The sequence below is a fragment of the Heptranchias perlo genome, chromosome 2, assembly GCF_035084215.1.
Source record: "Heptranchias perlo isolate sHepPer1 chromosome 2, sHepPer1.hap1, whole genome shotgun sequence".
Taxonomy (NCBI): domain Eukaryota; kingdom Metazoa; phylum Chordata; class Chondrichthyes; order Hexanchiformes; family Hexanchidae; genus Heptranchias; species Heptranchias perlo.
Window position 1 is genome coordinate 79,610,696 of NC_090326.1, and position 22,885 is coordinate 79,633,580.

General features: G+C 42.1%; 1 protein-coding gene across 1 annotated transcript in view; it reads left to right on the plus strand.

Moving 5' to 3' along the window:
* LOC137340821 (rap guanine nucleotide exchange factor 5-like) overlaps positions 1–22,885 on the plus strand; it is a 208,058-nt gene that overhangs the window by 151,485 nt on the left and 33,688 nt on the right. The window contains exons 13-19 of the mRNA XM_068003627.1: positions 887–1,034; positions 1,123–1,220; positions 7,995–8,025; positions 17,236–17,314; positions 18,838–18,987; positions 19,214–19,311; positions 19,880–20,002. Coding sequence (XP_067859728.1) covers positions 887–1,034; positions 1,123–1,220; positions 7,995–8,025; positions 17,236–17,314; positions 18,838–18,987; positions 19,214–19,311; positions 19,880–20,002 — 727 coding nt within the window. The remainder of the gene's footprint in view (positions 1–886; positions 1,035–1,122; positions 1,221–7,994; positions 8,026–17,235; positions 17,315–18,837; positions 18,988–19,213; positions 19,312–19,879; positions 20,003–22,885) is intronic.

The following is a 22,885-nucleotide window of genomic DNA, read 5'->3' on the forward strand; positions in this document are numbered from 1 at the left end:
TTTGTGCAATTATTTCTCCTCATGCATTATTTCCATAACAGCTCTGATTTTTTTAATTCATCCTTGGGATATGGGCATCGCTGGCAAGGCCAGCATTTGTTCCCCATCCCTAGTTGCCCTTGAGAAGGTGGTGGTGAATGTTCTTGTCAGGCCAGTGTTTGTTTTGGTGTCATGTCCTCTGATATTCCCTGTGCTCCATCTGGAAATGGTGTTGGAACAACCATTTAGCAAGTAAAATTTGGTGAATGGGAATGATGTGATTACATTATAATATGCAGGGACATAATCATGGCAGTTTAGAGGGATATTAAAGTGACAACAGTACTTCATTAAGAATCAGAAAAATGTGAGTGATGATTGACGAGCAAAAATCCCAGGGTGGAAGAAAGTTTCAAACATGACATGTCCTTGAGGGGTTTCACATTGAAGAGTTTCATTGAGAGTTTGAAAAAATAAAACAACACCTGTCACTCTTGATGTATAGGCTGAGAGCTGCATCGGTGGGCAGTGTTTGGGAACGACAGCATCAATGTTAGCTTGGACTATACCGAACTTAACATCCCTGAAATACGGCATTCTGTACGGTTGCTGTTCAGAAATATTCAATCAAATATTGCTTGCTGCCCTTCCCCAGCACTTCTGGAGGCAGAAGCAGTGGAGCAGCTTTGGAAGCTGATGCCGCTGACCACCATTTTTGTTAACCACTGGTAGCCCATGAATACAGGCTTATTTCTGGCCTGTACAGATTTCTCCCAACCATTTGAGCCAGAAAATAAAACAGATTGTGACTTCAATAAGCACACAAGCGGACACAATATGCATTACATTAAAGATATGAATTCTAATTTTCTTATTCACAAAGGTGTTTTCCTTGACTGAATGTTACCTATTGTTCTAAGACATATACAGAAAAACAAGGAGACTCAGATAACAGCTTGTACCGAAAGCGCAAAGTGCTACGCATTGTGTCACAATGGGTATATCTTTACAGGACTTTATTACGAGAAGATGAAAATGCTAAATTGGTTTTTAAGGTACAGTACTTTGAAAAGAAAAAAATTATAATAATTTTTTTTTAAGCCTTCACAAACTAATACATTGCTCTTAATCTTTGTGTTACAGAGTCTTTATAGGTGCGTGCTCGATGATCTTTTTGAGTATCCCAGTTTGGAGAAAGATTTGAAAGAACTCCAGAGCCTGTTTCGGATACCTCGCAGACAGTAAGTACAACAGAAAGAACATTCCCTGGTCAGAGCTGCTCTATTTACTGCTCTTAATGTTTGTGGAATTGACAAGATGTGGCGACACCATTATTCATTTTGGCAACAGAGCAAGGGGAAGTGCATGGTGCATGAGGAACTCAATAAACCACTCATTCCATGGCTACACACAGTCAACAGAATATTGACAACTTTCATTCCATGATACTTTTCCACCCAATCACTAGTACAGATTCCCATGTGTTTGCCACTTTTGTACAAATTAACATAAATTTGAGTTTTGTACAAACTGGTGCTGAATTGATAAATTTTGATGAGGTAACAGAGAGGGTAGATGAGGGCAATGCAGTTGATGTGGTGTATATGGACTTTCAAAAGGCGTTTGATAAAGTGCCGCATGGTAGGCTTATCATCAAGATTGCGGCCTGTGCAATAAAGGGGGCAGTAGCAACATGGACACAGAATTGTCTAAGGGACAGGAAACAAAGAGTAGTGGTGAACGGTTGTTTTTCGGACTGGAGGGAGGTGTACAGTGGTGTTCCCCAGGGGTCGGTGCTGGGACCACTGCTTTTCTTGATATATATTAATGACTTGGACTTGGATGTACAGGGCACAATTGCCAAATTTGCAGATGACACAAAACTTGGAAGGATAGTAAACAGTGAGGAGGATAGTGATAGACTTCAAGAGGATATAGACAGACTGGTGGCATGGGCGGACACGTGGCAGATGAAATGTAATGCAGAAAAATGCGAAGTGTTGTATTTCGGTAGGAAGAATGAGGAGAGGCAATATAAACTAGAGGGCACAACTCTAAAAGGGGTACAGGAACAGAGAGATCTGGGGGTAAATGTGCACAAATCGTTGAAGGTGGCAGGGCAGGTTGAAAAGCGGTTAAAAAGGCATACAGGGCCCTGGGCTTTATAAATAGAGGCATAATGTACAAAAGTATGGAAGTCATGTTGAACCTTTATAAAACACTGGTTCGGCCACAACTGGAGTATTGTGTCCAGTTCTGGGCACTGCACTTTAGGAAAGATGTGAAGGCCTTAGAGAGGGTGCAGAAGAGATTTATTAGAGTGATTCCATGGATGACGGACTTTCATTATGTGGATAGACTGGAGAAGCTGGGGTTGTTCTCCTTGGAACAGAGAAGGTTGCGAGGAGATTTGATAGAGGTATTCAAAATCATGAAGGGTCTAGTCAGAGTAGAGAGAGAGAAACTGTTCCCATTGGTGGAAGGGTCAAGAACCAGAGGACATCGATTTAAGGTGATTGGCAAATTCATCTATAGCTAAAATGTGGCAAGTTGGATAAGGGCCGTTTTTGGGCGCGGGTAACGTGATGCGCTATTACCCCGCGCCCAATGACCCCTGCGCAGGCAGGACGTGAGTTTCAGCCGGCCTGAGTACTAACCTGCAATCAGCATTCCCTTCTGGGCCTTGCACGTGGAATTAATGCAATTTGCACTTTCCACCAGCAGGGGGAGCTCAATCTCTTAAAGGGAAGATATGTCTTAGAAATCTCTTAAAGGTAGCTGGTACCTGTTATTTGTTGAAAATAACAGTCTACTGTCTGCACGGAGTCTGAACAGAGATCAGATATCGCACACGTAAAACACAGATGCAGGTCCCATCCCTATGTTTACACACTGATGAGTTATGCTAAAATATTGAATAAAGGTTGCGCACTACTAAATCCCACATCATCCAATCTGCATGCCAGACCTCACCAATCTGCCGATCTGAGTTGGTACCAGGCCTGTGAGTGTGTGTGCACCAAGGGTCTCTGCTGATGCACTAGAGACCTTGGTGCAAGAGGTAGACAGAAGGAGGGACATCCTATATCCGCAGGGAGGGGGAGGCAAGAGGCCCTCCAGACATTTATCCAAAAGGCAGTGGGAGGCAGCAGGGGACGAAGTCAATGCCAGGCGCATAGCATCATGATCATGGATGCAGTGCATGGAGAAGTTCAATGTTTTGACATGAGTGATCAAGGTGAGTGAGGTCAACAGTCAAGTGGCATCTCCTACCAACTGTAACACACACTACACCCCCCATCACCCACATACCAATAAACTCTTTCCATCAGTACTCAACTCTTCCAACTAGATGCTTCCTCTCACCCTCACACATTAAAACTGTTGCAAGCTGCCCACCCACAACTCACAGGCCACACACACTGGCAGCTATTCAACCATGAAAGCACATCATCCAGACACACGTCCCGCTTTCTTGCAGGAGAAGGTTGTGCATATCAAGAGGCAGCAAGTGGCAGTGGTATATAGCCCCTCAAGCCTGTTCCGCCATTCAATGAGATCATGGTGGACCTGTGACCTAACTCCATGTACCCACCTTAGCCCCATATCCCTTAATAGCCTTGGTTCACAGAAATCTATCAATCTCAGATTTAGAATTCACAAGCGAGCTAGCATCAACTGCTATTTGCAGAAGAGCGTTCCAAACTTCTCTCACCCTTTCGTGTAGAAGCATTTCCTAACTTCACTCCTGCACATACTAGGACTAGGACTTCAAGTATAGGAGACCTCCAAAAACAGTTACAAATGTCTCAGCAGCCAGAAGCAATAATCCAGCCACTAATCTGTAATTCCTGCTTGGTTCCTTTAAATAGCACTCTAAGACATGTTCAGATGGTCGGGGTTAAGTCTGTGCATTGAGTTGTGCGTTAAGTCCCAAAATGGTGTTTATCATTTTAAATCAGCGTGCACACTGATTGTAGCCATTTTCTCCCACTTTACATGCTTCCAGCGTTCCTTATCTGTGCCTGCACTAACTCCTATTCCAAGATGGTGTCTGGCACACGTCACGCTGGAAATGTGTGTGCGCAGCCAAGACGCCATCTTGGATGTCGGAGAGGCTGTGTAGTGCCGAATCAATGGGCGCTACATGGCCCAATTTATTGCCCTATGATTCTAACTAGGGGCCATAAATATAAGATAATCACTAATCAATTCTTTAGGGAATTCAGGAGAAACCTTTTTACCTAGAGAGTGGTTCGAATGTGGAATTCGCTACCACAAGGAGCAGTTGAGGCAACTAGCGTAGATGCATTTAAGGGGAAGCTAGATAAACACGAGAGAGAAAGAAATAGAAGGATATGCTGATAGGGTTAGATAAAGAAGGAGGGAGGAAGGAGGCTCATGTGGAGCATAAACACTGGCATGGACTTGTTGGGCCGAACGGCCTGTTTCTGTGCTCTTCATTCTATGTAATTCTATATAATGCTGTAATGCTTGGTACCAGGGTGTATGTAGTCAGTTTCAGAGTTTAGGACACATTACTGCACTATTTCATCAAAGTGTCACTCAGTAATACTCAATCAGATGGCTCCTGGTTTAGTGAAAATCCTGATACAGTAAAAGTGCTCTCATGAAAAACAAGGTTTAATTATTAATGGGTTCCATTCCATCATCCTCAAGACTGTAATAAGCTCCTGCACTTCGAAGCGTTAATTGATTCACGTGGCTTTGATGCCTGAAAGTTGAATTCAAAGCTTACAAGCTTTTACAATTTTTTTTTACTCCCCTATTCTTACTCGTTTTTGCCTCAGCCCTAAAGTTGCAGGTTTGTATTTCAGCGTATGAAAAAATCCAGAGCTTCCAAATCAAAAAGAGAGTTTATGACATCCTCATGATAATTTCCAGTTCTTTGAACATTGTCTACTCTACTTATTGTTAGTGGTTGGCCCAATCCATCCTATCGTTGGTTGGTAGAAAGCAGCACACTTTAACTTCTAGCAATTACTACCAACCCTACACATTTAATTTTCCTCCAAACCAGCACAGGAACGATGAGCCGAATGGCCTCCTTCTGTGTTGTATGATTCTATAACTTCCTTTTGTCCTCTTTGATGATGATACCAGGAAGGCAGTCCTGGGAATTGTTGTCCTACAACCCATGATTGTAAGCACAAAACACAGCGGAGTAGACTATAACTCCCAGAACGCATTACAAACCGCTGCACATGTTCAGCTCAGCCTGGGCATTATGGGAAGTGTCATAAGCGAAAACTTCACAAGTTGAGATAATGGTGGGGTCCCTGGCATATGGATTTGGCAGCTGATAACTTGTAGCTGCCCCTTGGATTGCTCTGATTGTAGTTTGTAATGAGCTTTAATGGCAGTTAACGAAGCCAGAGTTTCAGGCACAGATGCATCTCATGCATACATGTCAACCATTTTCAGCTGGAAAACAGCCTGAGTTCCAACTACCAGAGCAAACAGAACAAATAGGGGATAAAATAGCTGATTGCCTGCACAAAAAGTGAATAGTTGAGAATGATGCCTCGATTAGATTCCAGCCTGTAATTCACTCCCAGGAAGTACCATTGATGCCCCAATGTAGCTCAGAGAAGAGTATATTGGAGAACGACATTTTTGTGAGTCTTCAAACCTGCAGATTCAGATTTGCTCTGTTGACCGGAAGTCACCGGTTAACGGTTTTGGCTTAGTACACAGAGGAAGAGTCAATTCTCTCTTAATTCTCAATTCGTTTTATTAACGTTATTAGATCATGTACATACCGCTTATACGTCTAGTTAGATATAGGCATGTAGTTTACAGCAGGTTATACAGGTTTATACTCAAACTAGGATTTAAACGCACACCCACTAAGTTTCCTGAGTAATACTCCCCGAGTATTAGGCTTTAAACGCACACCCACTAGGTTTCTCTAGTAATACTCCCCGAGTATTAGGCTTTAAACGCACACCCACTAGGTTTCTCTAGTAATACTCCCCGAGTATTAGGCTTTAAACGCACACCCACTAGGTTTCTCTAGTAATACTCCCCGAGTATTAGGCTTTAAACGCACACCCACTAGGTTTCTCTAGTAATACTCCCCGAGTATTAGGCTTTAAACGCACACCCACTAGGTTTTCCTGACAACACACCCAGAGTGGTCCCAGAATAGAAAGGATATTATATTACCTGGAAAGGAGAGACGCTGCTGGCCAGGCAATTCTCCCTCTTACTCCCGACGTCGTCTCCACGTCCCTGACGCAGTCTTTACGTCCCTGACGTAAGGTATTCACTTCCACGAGGGTTAGTCTCCAGAGTCTCCCTCACAAACAAAGACACAAACACACACCAACAAAAACACACACTGACTCTCTCTCTTGCTCACAAACAAACAAAGACACACACACTGGGACCAAACCAGCAACTCTTCAGTTTTTATTCCCCAAGTCTGTCTTTTCGAACGATGCTGTCTTCCCCGGTTGGCTCAAAGTTGCTGGAGTGACCGATGTCATCCCCTGATTGGCTCTGTTCCAAGGGCCCAGGTAGCATCACCGTTCCTTTGTCTCTGTAAGAAGCGGAACGAATTCAAACCAGTTCTGGCCAGTTCAGACCAGTGACTGAACTCCAGGTCACCTCAGTTCAAAAGGTCAGTATCTTTGTTAGCACTTCGAATTCAGCTCAGCAGTCTTCTGCAGCCTCTGGCCAACAGCTCCCTTTCAGCTGGATCATTGTAGTACTCTGACCTCCAGCGGGTCCTAACGTAGAGTGATGGAAGGAAGATTAATAGAGGAGTACAGCTCATAGAGGTCAGGGTCTGAATGCCATTCCCCTTTCCAGGTCTACGTGCCCCCTATACTCTAAATGTGCCAGATGTTTGGTCTGATTATAAAGCTTTTAGTTTAACTTCTTCTGTGATTCTTATCATTCCACAATCTTTGATCTTTCATTTCATAGCCTTGCTTAATTTCTGTGGGGCTTGCTTCATACTCCTTTTGTTTTGGAGGGTTTTCAGGAACTGCCTGAAGTGTTCTCTCCTTTCTTTAATATGGTTTCCTTTTTGTCCAATCTCCTCACATTCCACCACCTCTGATATTGCTTGGGCATCTCCATCCTCCCAACATGGAGAATCCATTTGTGAAATTTCCCTCCTGCATGCTTTGTTTCTCTTAGCTCCCCCCTGGGTGTTTTGTTCCTCTTAGCTCCCTCCTGGGTGTTTTGTTTCTCTTAGCTCCCCCCTGGGTGTTTTGTTTCTCTTAGCTCCCCCCTGGGTGTTTTGTTTCTCTTAGCTCCCCCCTGGGTGTTTTGTTTCTCTTAGCTCCCTCCTGGGTGTTTTGTTTCTCTTAGCTCCCCCCTGGGTGTTTTGTTCCTCTTAGCTCCCCCCTGGGTGTTGTGTTTCTCTTAGCTCCCCCCTGGGTGTTGTGTTCCTCTTAGCTCCCCCCTGGGTGTTGTGTTCCTCTTAGCTCCCTCCTGGGTGTTTTGTTTCTCTTAGCTCCCCCCTGGGTGTTTTGTTCCTCTTAGCTCCTCTCTTTGCTGCCTGACTTCCATGGAACCTGATTTCACATGAAGCTGAAGAGATGAGGCGCTCTGCATTATGGGGCAATTTCATCTCGCTCCAAATCAACTCTTTTGCCAGTGTGAGCAGAGGCTGGAAAAACCATGGACTGAACATCCATGCAAAAAGCAGATGGTTAGAAGCAATGATGATGCAATATGAATTCACACCTATAGCCCAATGAAACAAGCTCTCGATTTTGGCCTATCCTGCCGGGGGTCAGCAATGAGTCTAGGCATTAATGGGCACTTCTGCACAGGGCAGGAGGGAGGTAAATCAGAGAGTTCATTGATCGCAGCCACTTTCACACACGTCCTAGTAAATTATTTCAGAGGAACAGAAGCTTGGTGCAGGCTATTCTCCTGCCCTCTAGGCATAATGCAAATGTAACTAAATAAGAAATAAGAAATGGATAATTTATTTGAAATTGCATTTAGTCTGAATTGATTTATTTTTGTTTCAGCACCATTGATGAATATTCACCGCACAAAAAGGTAATTTATTTATGTTCCACTCAAGATTTGCACCTTACAATATTCCTGTGCGTAACCATGAAAATGTAATAGTGTTCTATTCCAAATGGAAAAGTTACAATGTATAGTGATTGTAGTGGTACAGGTTGCAATACATGTAGAATACATCCATTGGTCCTTAGGCTGAAGCCAATTAGAACACAATGTGATAAAAAGGCCGGTGCTTTTGCACTGCAATTTAGCCTCAGGGTGCTTTGAACCAATGCTAAAGTTTTGTAAATTGTAAACAATTTTACAACACCAAGTTATAGTCCAGCAATTTTATTTTAAATTCACAAGCTTTTGGAGACTTCCTCCTTCCTCAGGTAAATGTATACCTGAGTAAGGAGGAAGTCTCCGAAAGCTTGTGAATTTAAAATAAAATTGCTGGACTATAACTTGGTGTTGTAAAATTGTTTACAATTGTCAACCCCAGTCCATCACCGGCATCTCCACATCAAAGTTTTGTAGAGTACATCAAGAGTTAGAGCCCAACCTGACTCTGGAGTGAAGCAGACTGAGACTGCTTTGCAGCAATGCTACTGTTATAGTGTGACTACGCCCTCAGATTATGATCAGAAAATGCTGTTTTGTGCCAGATATCAACCTCATGTGAATGTATCAGTGTCATGCTTATATTATGTGAATAAATGTTGCTACATCAGGACATTTTCTCTCCATTATCTTGAGCATACAGTTTGTGGCTCTATTTAGTTATCCATATTCATGTTACCCAGTTAATTGTTTTGCGTACTCAGTTTTATCAAAGTCCAATTGGCAGCTAGGTAGCACTGCTGATGAGAACAAATTGTACTAAATTTAGTATCTGGAGGTTTTAAGTTAAGTCAAGTTAGCAGTCATAATAATAAAAAGTTTAAAATATCCTGAAATAATTACACTTAACAGCACACTGAAGACAAGAAAAAAATTGAATTAATGGAGTCAATCCACTGTACAAAGGGACTTTCATGTACTGCATATTTACAAGTGAATACTGACAAGTAATAACAATGTCTAGAGACAGAGGCATTCAGACTAACCAGGGTCAGGAATCAGATCAGAGCAAAACATCCAGCCTCAAATAACTCACTGTCAAACAATACTTTAGATTGCAAATCAAGGGATTAACTAACAAATATAATTAGGTATTAATACGAATCAGTACAGACTGCAGTGTGTTACTGCTGATGTAGACCCGCAGTACCCAACTGAACTGGTGTTGTTGAAAGATAATTACTTCAGGAATTCCAATCTGCTGACATCAGGTCTAGTAAAATTCAAAATACTTAGTTTGGTGAACAAATTTATGCTTCTCTCATATAACTTGATTCCTGGGAGTTGCAGGTTATTCCCTAGATGTTAATCTGTCTGTTGATGGCATGTCTGCAATTATGTGTATGTACTATGTACTTAAAGTAGATAAGTCACCCGGTCCGGGTGGGATGCATCCTAGGTTGCTGAGGGTAGAAATTGCGGAGGTACTGGCCATAATCTTCCAATCATCCTTAGATACAGGGGAGGTGCCAGAGGACTGGAGAATTGCAAATGTTACATCCTTATTCAAAAAAGGGTGTAAGGATAAACTCAGCAATTACAGGGGAAATGTGGGGAAAATGCTGGAGTCTATAATTAAGGATAGGGTGACTGAACACCTCGAGAATTTTCAGTTAATCAGGGAGAGCCAGCATGGATTTGTGAAAGGTAGGTCGTGCCTGACAAACCTGATTGAATTTTTTGAAGAGGTGACTAAAGTAGTGGACAGGGGAATGTCAATGGATGTTATTTATATGGACTTCCAGAAGGCATTTGATAAGGTCCCACATAAGAGACTGTTAGCTAAGATAGAAGCCCATGGAATCGAGGGAAAAGTACGGACTTGGGTAGGAAGTTGGCTGAGCAAAAGGTGACAGAAAGTAGGGATAATGGGAAGGAACTCACATTGGCAGGATGTGACTAGTGGAGTCCCGCAGGGATCTGTCTTGGGGCCTCAATTATTCACAATATTTATTAACGACTTAGATGAAGGCATAGAAAGTCTCATATCTAAGTTTGCCGATGACACAAAGATTGGTGGCATTGTAAGCAGTGTAGATGAAAACATAAAATTACAAAGCGATATTGATAGATTAGGTGAATGGGCAAAACTGTGGCCATTGGAATTCAATGTAGACAAATGTGAGGTCATCCACTTTGGATCAAAAAAGGATAGAACAGGGTACTCTCTAAATGGTAAAAAGTTAAAAACAGTGGATGTCCAAAGGGACCTAGGGGTTCAGGTACATAGATTCATTGAAGTGTCATGAACAGGTGCAGAAAATAATCAAGGCAGCAAATGGAATAGAGTACAAGGGGGCAGAAGTTATGCTGCAGCTATACAATACCCTGGTTAGATTGCACCTGGAGTACTGTGAGCAGTTCTGGGCACCGTACCTTCGGAAGGATATATTGGCCTTGGAGGGAGTGCAGCGTAGGTTTACTAGAATGATACCCGGACTTCAAGGGTTAAGTTACGAGGAGAGATTACACAAATTGGCATTGTATTCTCTAGAGTTTCGAAGGTTAAGGGGTGATCTGATCGAAGTTTAAGATATTAAGGGGAACAGATAGGGTGGATAGAGAGAAACTATTTCCGCTGGTTGGGGATTTTAGGAGTAGGGGGCACAGTCTAAAAATTAGAGCCAGACCTTTCAGGAACGAGATTAGAAAGCATTTCTACACACAAAGGGTTGTAGAAGTTTGGAACTCTCTTCCGCAAACGGCAATTGATACTAGCTCAATTGCTAAATTTAAATCTGAGATAGATAGCTTTTTGGCAACGAAAGGTATTAAGGGATATGGGCCAAAGGCAGGTATATGGAGTTAGATCACAGATCAGCCATGACCTTATCAAATAGCGGAGCAGGCACGAGGGGCTGAATGGCCTACTCCTGTTCCTATGTTCCTACAGGCCAGTCAGTTTAACCTCAGTGGTGGGGAAACTTTTAGAAATGATAATCCGGGACAGAATTAACAGTCACTTGGACGAGTGTGGATTGATTAGGGAAAGCCAGCACGGATTTATTAAAGTCAAATCGTGTTCAACTAACCTGATAGAGTTTTTTGATGAGGTAACAGAAAGGGTAGATGAGGGCATTGCAGTTGATGTGTATAAGGACTTTCAAAAGGCGTTTGATAAAGTACCGCATGGTAGGCTTATCATCAAGATTGTGGCCCATGGAATAAAGGGTGCAGTAGCAACATGGATACAGAATAGGCTAAGTGACAGAAAACAGAGAGTAGTGGTGAACGGTTGTTTTTCGGACTGGAGGGAGGGGTACAGTGGTGTTCCCCAGGGGTTGGTGCTGGGACCACTGCTTTTCTTGATATATATTAATGACTTGGACTTGGGTGTACAGGACACAATTTCAAAATTTGCAGATGACACAAAACTTGGAAGGGTAGTAAACAGTGAGGAGGATAGTGATAGACTTCAAGAGGATATAGACAGGCTGGTGGCATGGGCGGACACGTGGCAGATGAAATGTAACGCAGAAAAATGCGAAGTGATACATTTCAGTAGGAAGAACAAAGAGAGGCAATATAAACTAGAGGGCACAACTCTAAAAGGAGTACAGGAACAGAGAGATCTGGGGGCATACGTACACAAATCGTTGAAGGTAGCAGGGCATTGAGAAAGCGGTTTAAAAAAGCATGCGGGATCCTGGGCTTTATAAATAGAGGCATAGAGTACAAACGTATGGATGTCACGATGAACCTTTATAAAACACTGGTTCGGCCACAACTGGAGTATTGTGTCCAGTTCTGGGCACTGCACTTCAGGAAAGATATGAAGGCCTTAAAAAGGGTGCAGAGGAGATTTACTAGAATGATTCCAGGGATGAGGGTCTTTAGTTACATGGATAGACTGGAGAAGCTGGGGTTGTTCTCCTTGGAGCAGAATCAGTTGCGAGGAGATTTGATAGAGTTATTCAAAATCATGAAGGGTCTAGACTGAGTAGATAGAAAGAAACTGTTCCCATTGACAGAAGGGTCAAGAACTAGAGGACACAGATTTAAGGTGATTGGCAAATGACCCAAAGGTGACATGAGGAAAAGCTTTTTTACACAGCGAGTGGTTAGGATCTGGAATGCACTGCCTGAGGGGGTGGTGGAGGCAGATTCAATCATGGCCTTCAAAAGGGAACTGGATAAGTACTTGAAAGGAATAAATTTGCAGGGCTACAGGGATAGGGCGGGGGGAGTGGGACTAGCTGGATTGCTCTTGCACAGAGCTGGTGCGGATTCGATGGGCTGAATGGCCTCCTTCCATGCTGTAACCTTTCTATGATTCTATTTGGTGGTTCCTTTTCACAGCCTTTTAGTACATCTTTTCACATTTGTAGCTTATTTTTTAAAAGGTTATTTTGCCATACAGTTGCATTGATCATCGTTTCTTTAGTTAGCATGCTAATCTATGTTTCTGCACTATTTGTTGCACAATTTAATGACATTGTTATCTGCAAGATATGCATATTTGAGTGAGTCATTATGGTACATTTAAGATCACATGGCACTCATATACACATATTTTACATACTTGAACAATCAAAGGTACATATAAGCAAAACTGAGGTTTTCCCTTCGAGAATGGCTGCATTCTGAACAGAGTGGAGTTGTGGTTTGCGTACACTGGCCACTGGCCATGACTATCAAACAACAACAACTTGCATTTATATAGCGCCTTTAACATAGTAAAATATCCCAAGATGCTTCACAGGAGTGTTATCAAACAAAATTTGACACCGAGCCACATAAAGAGATATTAGGGCAGGTGATCAAAAGCTTCATCAAAGAGGTAGGTTTTAAGGAGCGTCTTAAGGGAGGAGAGAGAGTTAGAGAGGGAATTCCAGAGCTTAGGGCCTAGGCAGCTGAAGGCACGGCTGCCAATGGTGGAGGAATTAAAATCGGAGATGCGCAAGAGGCCAGAATTGGAGAAGCACAGAGATCTCGGAGGGTTGTAGGGCAGGAGGAGGTTACAGAGATGGGGAGGGGCGAGGTCATGGAGGGATTTGAAAACAAGGATGAGAATTTTAAAATCGAGGTGTTGCCAGACCGGGAGCCAACTTAGGTCAGTGAGCACAGGGTCGATGGGATTTGGTGCGAGATGGATATGGGCAGCAGAGTTTTGGATGAGTTCAGGTTTATGGAAGGTGAAGTTGGGAGGCCAGCCAGGAGAGCATTGGAATAGTCAAGTTTAGAGGTTAAGCAAGATAATGATCAGTAACGGGAAATCTTCAAATGTGAGATGGATAGAATACAAAATAAATATATTCCTATGAGGCATAAAAGAGGTTCTCCAAAGGCTAGAGCTCTATGGCTAAATAAAGATTAAAACTAAACTGAAACTTAAAGGGAAGTACATGTTAAAGTTATGGCTAACATTAATAAAATCATTAGGAATACAGAAAATGTAGTGGGGAGGTGAAAAGGGAGATAAGAAGGGCTAAAAGGGAATATGAGCAACGGCTAGCAGATAATATGAAAGGAAATAGCAAGGGTTTTTATAAACATACAAAAAGTAAAAGAATAGTTAAAGAGAGGGTAGGACTGCTCTGGGATGAGTGGGAATCTACTCGTAGAGAATGTTGGTATGGCAGAGATCTATCTATAGTATATTTTAAAAACTTGTGATCTGCTCACACTTCCTATCTGCATAATTCTGATTTCATGTTTTCATGTTTTCATGTTTTTGTCTCACTTTTTCTATGTCAACTTTTTTGCATTATAATTTCCTATGTCTACATTTAATGTGGATTTCTCCTATGTAAATTTGTCATCCTGTAATTATACCCTGCCACCATTGGTGCCCCTGAAGTACATAGTCAGTCCTGTTGCCCAGCTCTAGAACCAGTGGTGGCATTGTAGTGACTGTTATATCTTAATAAACACTCAAGTTGGTGTGGCAATGTAATGGCTGCTTTTAGTTTTCGACCCTCTGGAATATTCTCTTTAGATATAACAAACAGTATAAGATGATACCCTGGAGTGTAATTGCTACGAAACGTGTACTTCCATCAAGGGACCGTCTAGTGTTCAATTAATAATATGCATGTACAATATATATCAATGGCTATCTTCTGTGGGCTAGGTGCTGAATCTACAACTTCCGTTGGCTCCCTTCATTTGATCCTGCTCCCACTGGGCCAAAAACCAAAATTGCTCACCTCAAAAGAATACCATTTTTTCAAAAGCTAGCCCCGCTTTACCTCAAATGGAAAGAAAGAGAGCGAGAACGTTGTAGAGCTCTTAGCAAAAGTTTTAAAAATGGCCCACTTCTCCCCAGGAGAGCTAATTTTAACATGTTTTTAATTGGTCCCTTCAGCCTAATGCAGAGAGACCATAGGAAATAACTCTCTTATTTTTTTCAAGATCCTCCCCAGAGTCAGTCAGGCCTTGTTTTTCGGTTTGAGAGGAGTGAAGGCACAGTGAACAAATACATTAAACAAAAGACTTTAAAAATAATCTTCTAACACGGATCTCCCATTAGGATTGCTACTGGAAATATATTTATTCGGGTCCTGAAAGGGGGATAAAGTAATATTTATGGGCGACCTTGTGTGTTACTGCAGCGCCACCTAGCTGTGCGGCCTGTTTGAGACGTATTGGCATGTGAGTTCGAGGAGATGAAGAGCTTAGTGTTAGTGCATATGGAGAAGCTGAGAGCTAACGATTTGTTGTTTGCTGTTAAACTACAGTTTCCTCCCCTTTTTGCTTTATCTGCTTCTTCACTCTCAATCTCATTTGTGCCAGATATATTTCCCAATATTTAACTCAGGAGGAAGAGATTGCAAATTATAATTAGTCAATGGAAGGTAGATCTGAATTTGTAATTAAAAGTACTCATCAACTCGCCTCACAGAGGAAAAGAAACATTAAAAGAGCGAATTAAGAATGGCTGCTGAATGATCTTAACACTTAAAGGACAATCAATCTCATCCTTTAGCTATCAAATAGCTGTGTTTGCTTTTTGTAATGGGGGAGCCTCTAACTGCGGTTTGATAACCATATATAATTTATTGCACATTCGCTTTATTTAGACGGGCTGAAAAAGAAACATTAAATCTCTTGTTATAATGGAGGAACTTTTAATGGGGAAGCCTTTAAGTACAATTTTCTGACTATATAACTTCCACCATTATTTTCTTTGAGCAGGAAATTATTTAAGCTCTGCTTGTTGTAATTTAGGGGAGCCTCTAGCTACAGTTGGTTGACTATAATTTACTGCTCATTTTAACATGTTTTTAATCAGCCTCTTTATCCCATGCAGAGAGACCATTTTCCCACCATTTCAAATGCTTATTCACTTTGGGGTTCTCGCAAGGCGATGTACTTAAACTCCTGTTATGGGGAGAATCTAACTACAAATTGTTGACTATTGTTTACTGCTTCATTTTCTTGGGACTAGGAATGGGAAACCGTCAATTTGATCTTCTGTAAACCTTTCAGGATAGAGAACAGTATCTGTAAAATGCTTTCCATTTAGTTTAAAAAAGAAATAAATTTGGCCCTATTTTAAGAGACGGACCGGGCAGGGATTGGCTGGGGCTTAGTGCTGTAAATCATTTTTCAACTTCCCCAGCTCCCATGCTGGACCGGCTCCCTCTGTCCCTCCTGCCCAAACACTGTCCCTGCTTCTTTGCGGACTTTACCTTTGGCACTATGTTGCTCCTTGTTAGCCATTCCCACTCGCTTCCCATGTGCAGAGTGCATGCATTTTGTCATTAGGTGTTGGGCTGGGCTCCAGTCTCTGAGCATGGTCCCTGACAGTGTTGTTATAATATCCCAGATATTCTTTAGCCATTGGTCCAGCTGGAGAAAGGATGTTACCAGCCACAGTAGACGGTATAAGTTTCCAGTTGGGGTGAGACTAGGTTTCCACTGAAATAATCTTGCCTTCACTTTGTGATTCTTACTACAATTAAGACACTGCTTCAGGGCCTCATACATAACCAAAACACTCCATTCCATTCAAAATGTCTTTTACCATGTTTTATTATGTGATCCATTAAACTATTTCTAACAGTCCTTCTCTGGGAAATCTTTATTTAATTTTACTCCTCCGGCCTTTTCCCCGGAGTCCCCCGATTGCACCTAGAGCCTCCTTACTGCCAAGGACCATTCTGCTACCTCTGCCAGAATCCTCTGGGAAAAGTAACATTTTCAGACATCCAACCTGCTTCTTCGGCTTGTATGGGTTGACCCTAGTCTACCTGACCATATCACTTCAGACATGCTATCTGCTTGCAGCTGCCCATGCCTTTAATGATCTTAAATACCTCGATAAAGGGAATGCAGTAGTTACAATGGATTTTCAGAAGGTTTTCAATGAGTTATCTCACAGGAGTCATGTTACAAAAATTCAGTCATATGGTAAAAAAGGAAATGTAACAGTATGGATAGAAAGTATATCGGTGGACAGAAAACAAAAGATTTGGGTAAATGGGTGTTGCACAGATTGGAGAAACATTAAACGGTGTAGCCCAGGAGTTGGTGCTGGATTCACTTTTGCTCTTGATGTATAAAGATGATTTGAATTTGAGCATACAGAGCACGATTTTGATACTGGGACTAGGAGTGGAAATGCCTAAGAGGAGATTTAAATATATTTTTAAAATAATGAAATGTTTTGATAACTATTTCAACACCATTTGTGGAGATCTTATGCCATCCATTTTTCTCCCTATAATGTCCAACTTACTGCGTAGCTCCTGAGCTGCCTCCTCAGATTCTTTACAGTGTAACAATCCAGTGTGTGAAGTTCCACAGAAAACCACAATACCTAAACCGTTATTTGTGTTTTTTTTATGTATGAATAAATGTAAAGAAAGGGGAATACACAGAATTTTTTTCTTTCTCCAACTTTCTCAAGTGCAATGTCGGCCTACCATGTATACCCTTGCCAGTGCACTCACTATAAGATAGCAGTGTATGAAATACCACATGAATACAATGTAAACTGACTGAACTCTGCTGTATACATTCCCACCAAAGGTTTAAAAAAATATTTTCAAAATATTCATAACAGATGTGCAACACTACTGCCAAGATACTAATCTGCATAATTGTACCTGCTTAGCAATAGTATCATGATTTCTAACATCTGTCAATATACTCCATATATAAAACATATATATATGTTTTATTTATTTACAGAATACAACAACTTTCCACCAGCTCAGTTGCAGAGAGAAGTGGCTGCAACCTAAAGGATATTCCTATGAAGCTGAAGAAGGTTAGTTTTGGAGGAGAGATCTGAGGACAAAGTAATACTCTCAGCCTCCGTATTGCTGATCCATTTCAATAGGATCACAAATTCTGGTCGTCCGGCCTCTCTTCCACTCTGGGATTTTCAGAAATATTTGAAACTCCTTCTAGTTAATTGAAGAACACGTGGAGCTTTTGCAATTGCAAAGTATTTTCAAATTTCAGCATTTGGTGTCAAGATAACTTGTATTTTTCAGATGGGTGCAGTGTGGAGAAAAGGGGCTAATTTTTACAACCTCATTGGTTGTGACCGATTGGCAGATCTCCGTTGTTTGTGTTAGGAGCCAATATCTATGCTGGCTCCATGGGTGAGACTCAGCTTAGTAAATAAATGTGAAGGATGCTGCTAGGTTATTCAAAACTAGGATAAACCAAATACTCCACCCAGCAACTTAAGACACTTTATTTAACCGACATAACTGGCCTTTATAGGTGCTGACATTTTATTGCAGTGCAAATGGTTGGATACATGAGGGTCTAAATTTAACACTGTTGTGCCCATTTTATGGGCCAAAACGGCCGCAACAATAACCAGTGCAGAGGCCCACGCCCAGTCTGGACAGGAGTTCAGGCCGCTGCTAAATTGGTCAGTGCCATTTTTAGGCAGCCCTGGTGAAATGAGGCTCCATTTTGACCTGGGTTCTTAAATTTGTTTGCCATAGTTGGAGCTTGCAGCATTTCTGGGTCTTGAACCTTAAAGGGACTGCTGGAGGCTGCTCAAAAATGTTTAGTATTTTATAGAGTTGGAAGAAGCAGGTGTGCTCCTCCTGGCTCCACAAAATATCTGCCGGCCACTATCAGTCCACACTTGCCCTCCTCCCGATTGCCTCCCCATTCCCAGTCTTACCTTGGCATGGACTGAAATGCGTAAGGCCCCGACTGGAGAGCTGCATCGGGTCACCTCATTAGTGCCCAAGGCTCATCTGATTTATTCTGATGAGGTCTGAGGATGAATTTACTTCGGTCCTCAGACCTCTGTCACTGGGCACTGCCGGAATCATGCCCGGTTTGGGGCGCTAAGGAATTTAGGCTCCATGTAGTTTGAGTGATATCCCTCGGCTTGTATTCATACTCCAAACCTAAGAAATATTATGCTATAACAGATTCCAGCCTCTCAAATGTAAGAAAAAAGGCTCTTTTTGTGTGAATATAGCTCATTTAGACAGTGATCTCTCAACCTAAAACTTAGAATAGTTCTAATAGTAGGTAAGATGGACCGTTAGCTCCCTGTGACCTTAATCCACACTGATCAAACAGAATGGAAAATTACAGAAAGGTGTAGTCGCGAAAATTTCCTATCCATTTGCACGTACCATTTTACTGTTTGTATATGGAAGGTACAAATAGCTAACACGCATAAAATACAGAAATGTTTAGCACTTTCTTGAATGAATATTCCATGTTTTCTTCTTGTACGCAGGTTTTCCCTATATACTCCAAAATGTTTGGAATTAAATCATTTTGAAACGTTTATTTTCATTTCCCCTGCAGTTTTTTGCCGTGTGTATCTGGCAGACCATTCCTATGTCAGCTTTCGAACTAAGATGTCAACTTCAGCACAGGAAGTTCTTCACACTGTGGCTGAAAAGCTCCAGCGATGTGAGCAGGATTTGATACTGGTGGCAGTCACTTCCACTGAGGGTGAGTTTCCTTTTGCCCGATCAAATTGATAAGTTTTAATGCAAAAATGGAGACTTCAATTATTATTGCTGTTTAGGTTGATGGTTTTAGAACTATTGATTGTTTTTTGTGTGGAGTGAAAAGTGTTTTTACCAATCACTGTTTTGACAGGTTTTTAGGAATTGAAATAATAATTTTTTGTCCGAGGCGGCAGAGATTTTTAATCCAAGTTTTTTTCTGTTTTTAGAAAGACAATTTCTTCAACCTGATGATGTGTCCATTTTTAAATCTCTGGATCCCACCACTCGCATATTTGTTTGTAGAAAAGATCCCAGTGATTTCTTGGTAAGAAACAATTTTCCTATTTTTGTGAAGTAACCCATGCATAACAATCCTGGTTTCTTTGTCTACTTTCTGATCTCTGCTGGGTGGTGTTTACTTATGCAATATCAGATATGAATGTAGCTGTATTGAAGATAAGACTGGACACTAGACTGCATTACACAATCGACGACAAGCAGGAAGAATGCTAGACTCTAAGTTGTTGCTCAATTTTGGAAGATTATAGACATAAACATCCATTTAATTCCATCTCAATGTTGGTATTATTCTTCCTAAGTTTGTATAGCTTCCTCCTTGTGCTGCCTGTGCCAGTGTGACATCACATCATCATTTTAAAATCAGCAAGCTTCATTTGAAATTCATTTCTCTGGTACTTTAGCGGAGATGTTAGATCATTTGTTTAAATGGATTCACACCTCACCTAAGATAGCAGAGAGAAATTTCAGACAAACACATTAAGCTTTTGTATCGATTATCCCACAGCATCATTCCAGGGCCATAGAACTTTATAATTTATGCAACAGAGAGCACACATAGAGTTATTGATGTGGTGTTCGTATATCTGTTCCAGACTCTTACAGCAGAAAGTGACGAAACACCTCAGAGAACTATCCAAATGCTTGGAATGAACACCTGGCAGTTGGCCAACAAACTCACCAATTTTGATTGGGATTTGTTTAACTGCATCTGCGAGGTAAGTGTTATGCAATAAACATGCTACAGATTAACCTACTTGCATACTTCAAAACATTTATAAAAGAGCTGAATTCCAGAGGTGACGTGAGAATGACTGCCCTTGACATCAAGGCAGCATTTTACCGAGTGTAGCACCAAGAAGCCCTAGTAGAATTGAAGTCAATGGGAATCAGGGGGAAAACTCTTCAGTGGCTGGAGTCATACCGAGCACAAAGGAAGATAGTAGTGGTTGTTGGAGGCCAATCATCTCAGCCCCAGTGAATTGCTGCAGGAGTTCCTCAGGGCAGTGTCCTAGGCACAACCATCTTCAGCTGCTTCATCAATGACCTTCCTCCATCATAAGGTCAGAAATGGGGATGTTCGCTGATGATTGCACAGTGTTCAGTTCCATTCGCAACCCCTCAAATAATGAAGCAGTCTGAGCCCGTATGCAGCAAGACCTGGACAACATCCAGGCTTGGACTCATAAGTGGCAAGTAACATTCGCTCCAGACAAGTGCCAGGCAATGAACATCTCCAACAAGAGAGAGTCTAACCACCTCCCCTTGACATTCAATGGCATTACCATCGCCAAATCCCCCACCATCAACATCCTGGGGATCACCATTGACCAGAAACTTAACTGGACCAGCCATATAAATACTGTGGCTAAAAGAACAGGTCAGAGGCTGGGTATTCTGCGGCGAGTGACTCACCTCCTGACTCCCCAAAGCCTTTCCACCATCTACAAGGCACAAGTCAGGAGTGTGATGGAATACTCATCTTGCCTGGGTGAGTGCAGCTCCAACAACACTCAAGAAGCTCGACACCATCCAGGACAAAGCAGCCCGCTTGATTGGCACCCCATTCACCACCCTAAACATTCACTCCCTTCACCACCGGCGCACAGTGGCTGCAGTGTGTACCATCCACAGGATGCACTGCAGCAACTTGCCAAGGCTTCTTCGACAGCACCTCCCAAACCCGCGACCTCTACCACCTAGAAGGACAAGAGCAGCAGACACATGGGAACACCACCACCTACACATTCCCCTCCAAGTCACACACCATCCCGACTTGGAAATATATCGCTGTTCCTTCATCGTCGCTGGGTCAAAATCCTGGAACTCCCTAACAGCACTGTGGGAGAGCCTTCACCACACGGACTGCAGCGGTTCAAGAAGGCGGCTCACCACCACCTTCTCAAGGGCAATTAGGGATGGGCAATAAATGCTGGCCTCGCCCACATCCCATGAACGAATAATAAAAAAATTTAATCATTGCTGTTTAGGATCTTCACTGTTATAAATGAACCTTTTGAGTAAAGGTGAAACTTTTTCTTGGCAACTTCTGAAATAAATAGCTTTGGTGTTCAAAGGAAGCACCCGTGCATCATGCTCTTTGTTCCCTTTAGTCAGCCGTTTGTGTTAAGCAAACACTGAAATTAGTGGCAGAGTAAACAATTTGTCTAAACACAAAAGCCCATTTGCTGGATGGTCATTAACCAGCCTGCACTTTATTACTTAACATCATGTAATATTTAGCAGAAATCAATTCTACCTGATGAATATTCATAATCTGTTTTTGAGTAAAATACAGAACCATTGGATATGTGTTCGTGGGAATGTTTGTTTGCCCTACAAATCCCCCCATCCCCAAACGCTCCATTTCTCTGACTCCACTCCAGCCTCTTGCACATCCCCTCTCCCCTCCCCACTGCGCCCTTTGTCCCACCATTGGCTGCTATGCCTTCAGCCACCTAGGCCCCATGCTCTGAAATTCCTGCACTTCCCCACCTCTCTCTCCTCCTTAAAACGCACCTCTTTCTTGAGCCTTTGGTCACATTCTCCTAGTATCTCCTTTCGTATCTCGGCGACCATTTTCTTTCTGATTATACCTCTGTAACGCATCTTGGGACGTTTTTCTACTTTAAAGGCGTTATATAAATCCAAATTAATGTTGGAATCACCATTTAAATTAACAGAAAAAATTTGACTTGATTGTTGAGGAGAGTGAAAGCCCAGGTGTGAATCTGAATTGGGCCAGTATGATCAGGCTGAGCCAGATTCATGGCCTGTTCAATCAGAGCTCAGGTTATTAGTGGATTTTTCTGTATTGTTAAAATCAAAAATATGGAGGAATGATCCTTTTTGATTTTGAAATAGTTGAGTACAGAGTGATTATAATAAAAAAGAATCTTTTTACTGAATGGCTTTTGTTTGATGCACGATTGATGTCTAAACTCCAGCTGATTCATTTATGCATATCAAAAGAGAAATAAGTGAAGGGCAAATAAAGCTGATAATTGCTTCCTCCACTTCTTTTTAGTTGCTGTCCCCATTCCACAGTGCATTCCTTGTCTGAGAGAGTGAGCAGACAATCCTCTCCCAGAACTCTGCTTCTTCTGCTCTGTAACTTCCCTGCAGGTGTCAAGTTAGATTGTCATAGAATGATACTGCCCCCAGTTTCTCCTCATACCCTTCAGGGAAATGGCTAGTCTTTGCTCTCTCCTTCCTCCTGACATCATGACAAGAACAGGAATTCATTTGAGACGGTAACCCACATTCTACCATTGTTTTCTTCAGCAGATTGGTAAATTAGCTTACTGTGTCAGCCAACAGGCTCAGCTTCAAAAATGTGTTTGACCCTTAGCATCGCTTTAAAGATTTCTGCTACTAAATATAACAAATTATCAAATAACAGCATTGAGTTGAGTCTCTGCTGAAAACTAGTTTGAGCCTGTTTTCAGGTGGCAACAACCACCATGCCTAAACTGATGGACAAATGGACCACGCGATATTGATCCTCTTGTGTCATCAGGAGGCGACCATCAAACTGCAGGCACTAGACGTGCCCCAAGAGGCAGTACGCCGGTCACGGGGAGAAGCAAAATTGGCCGACT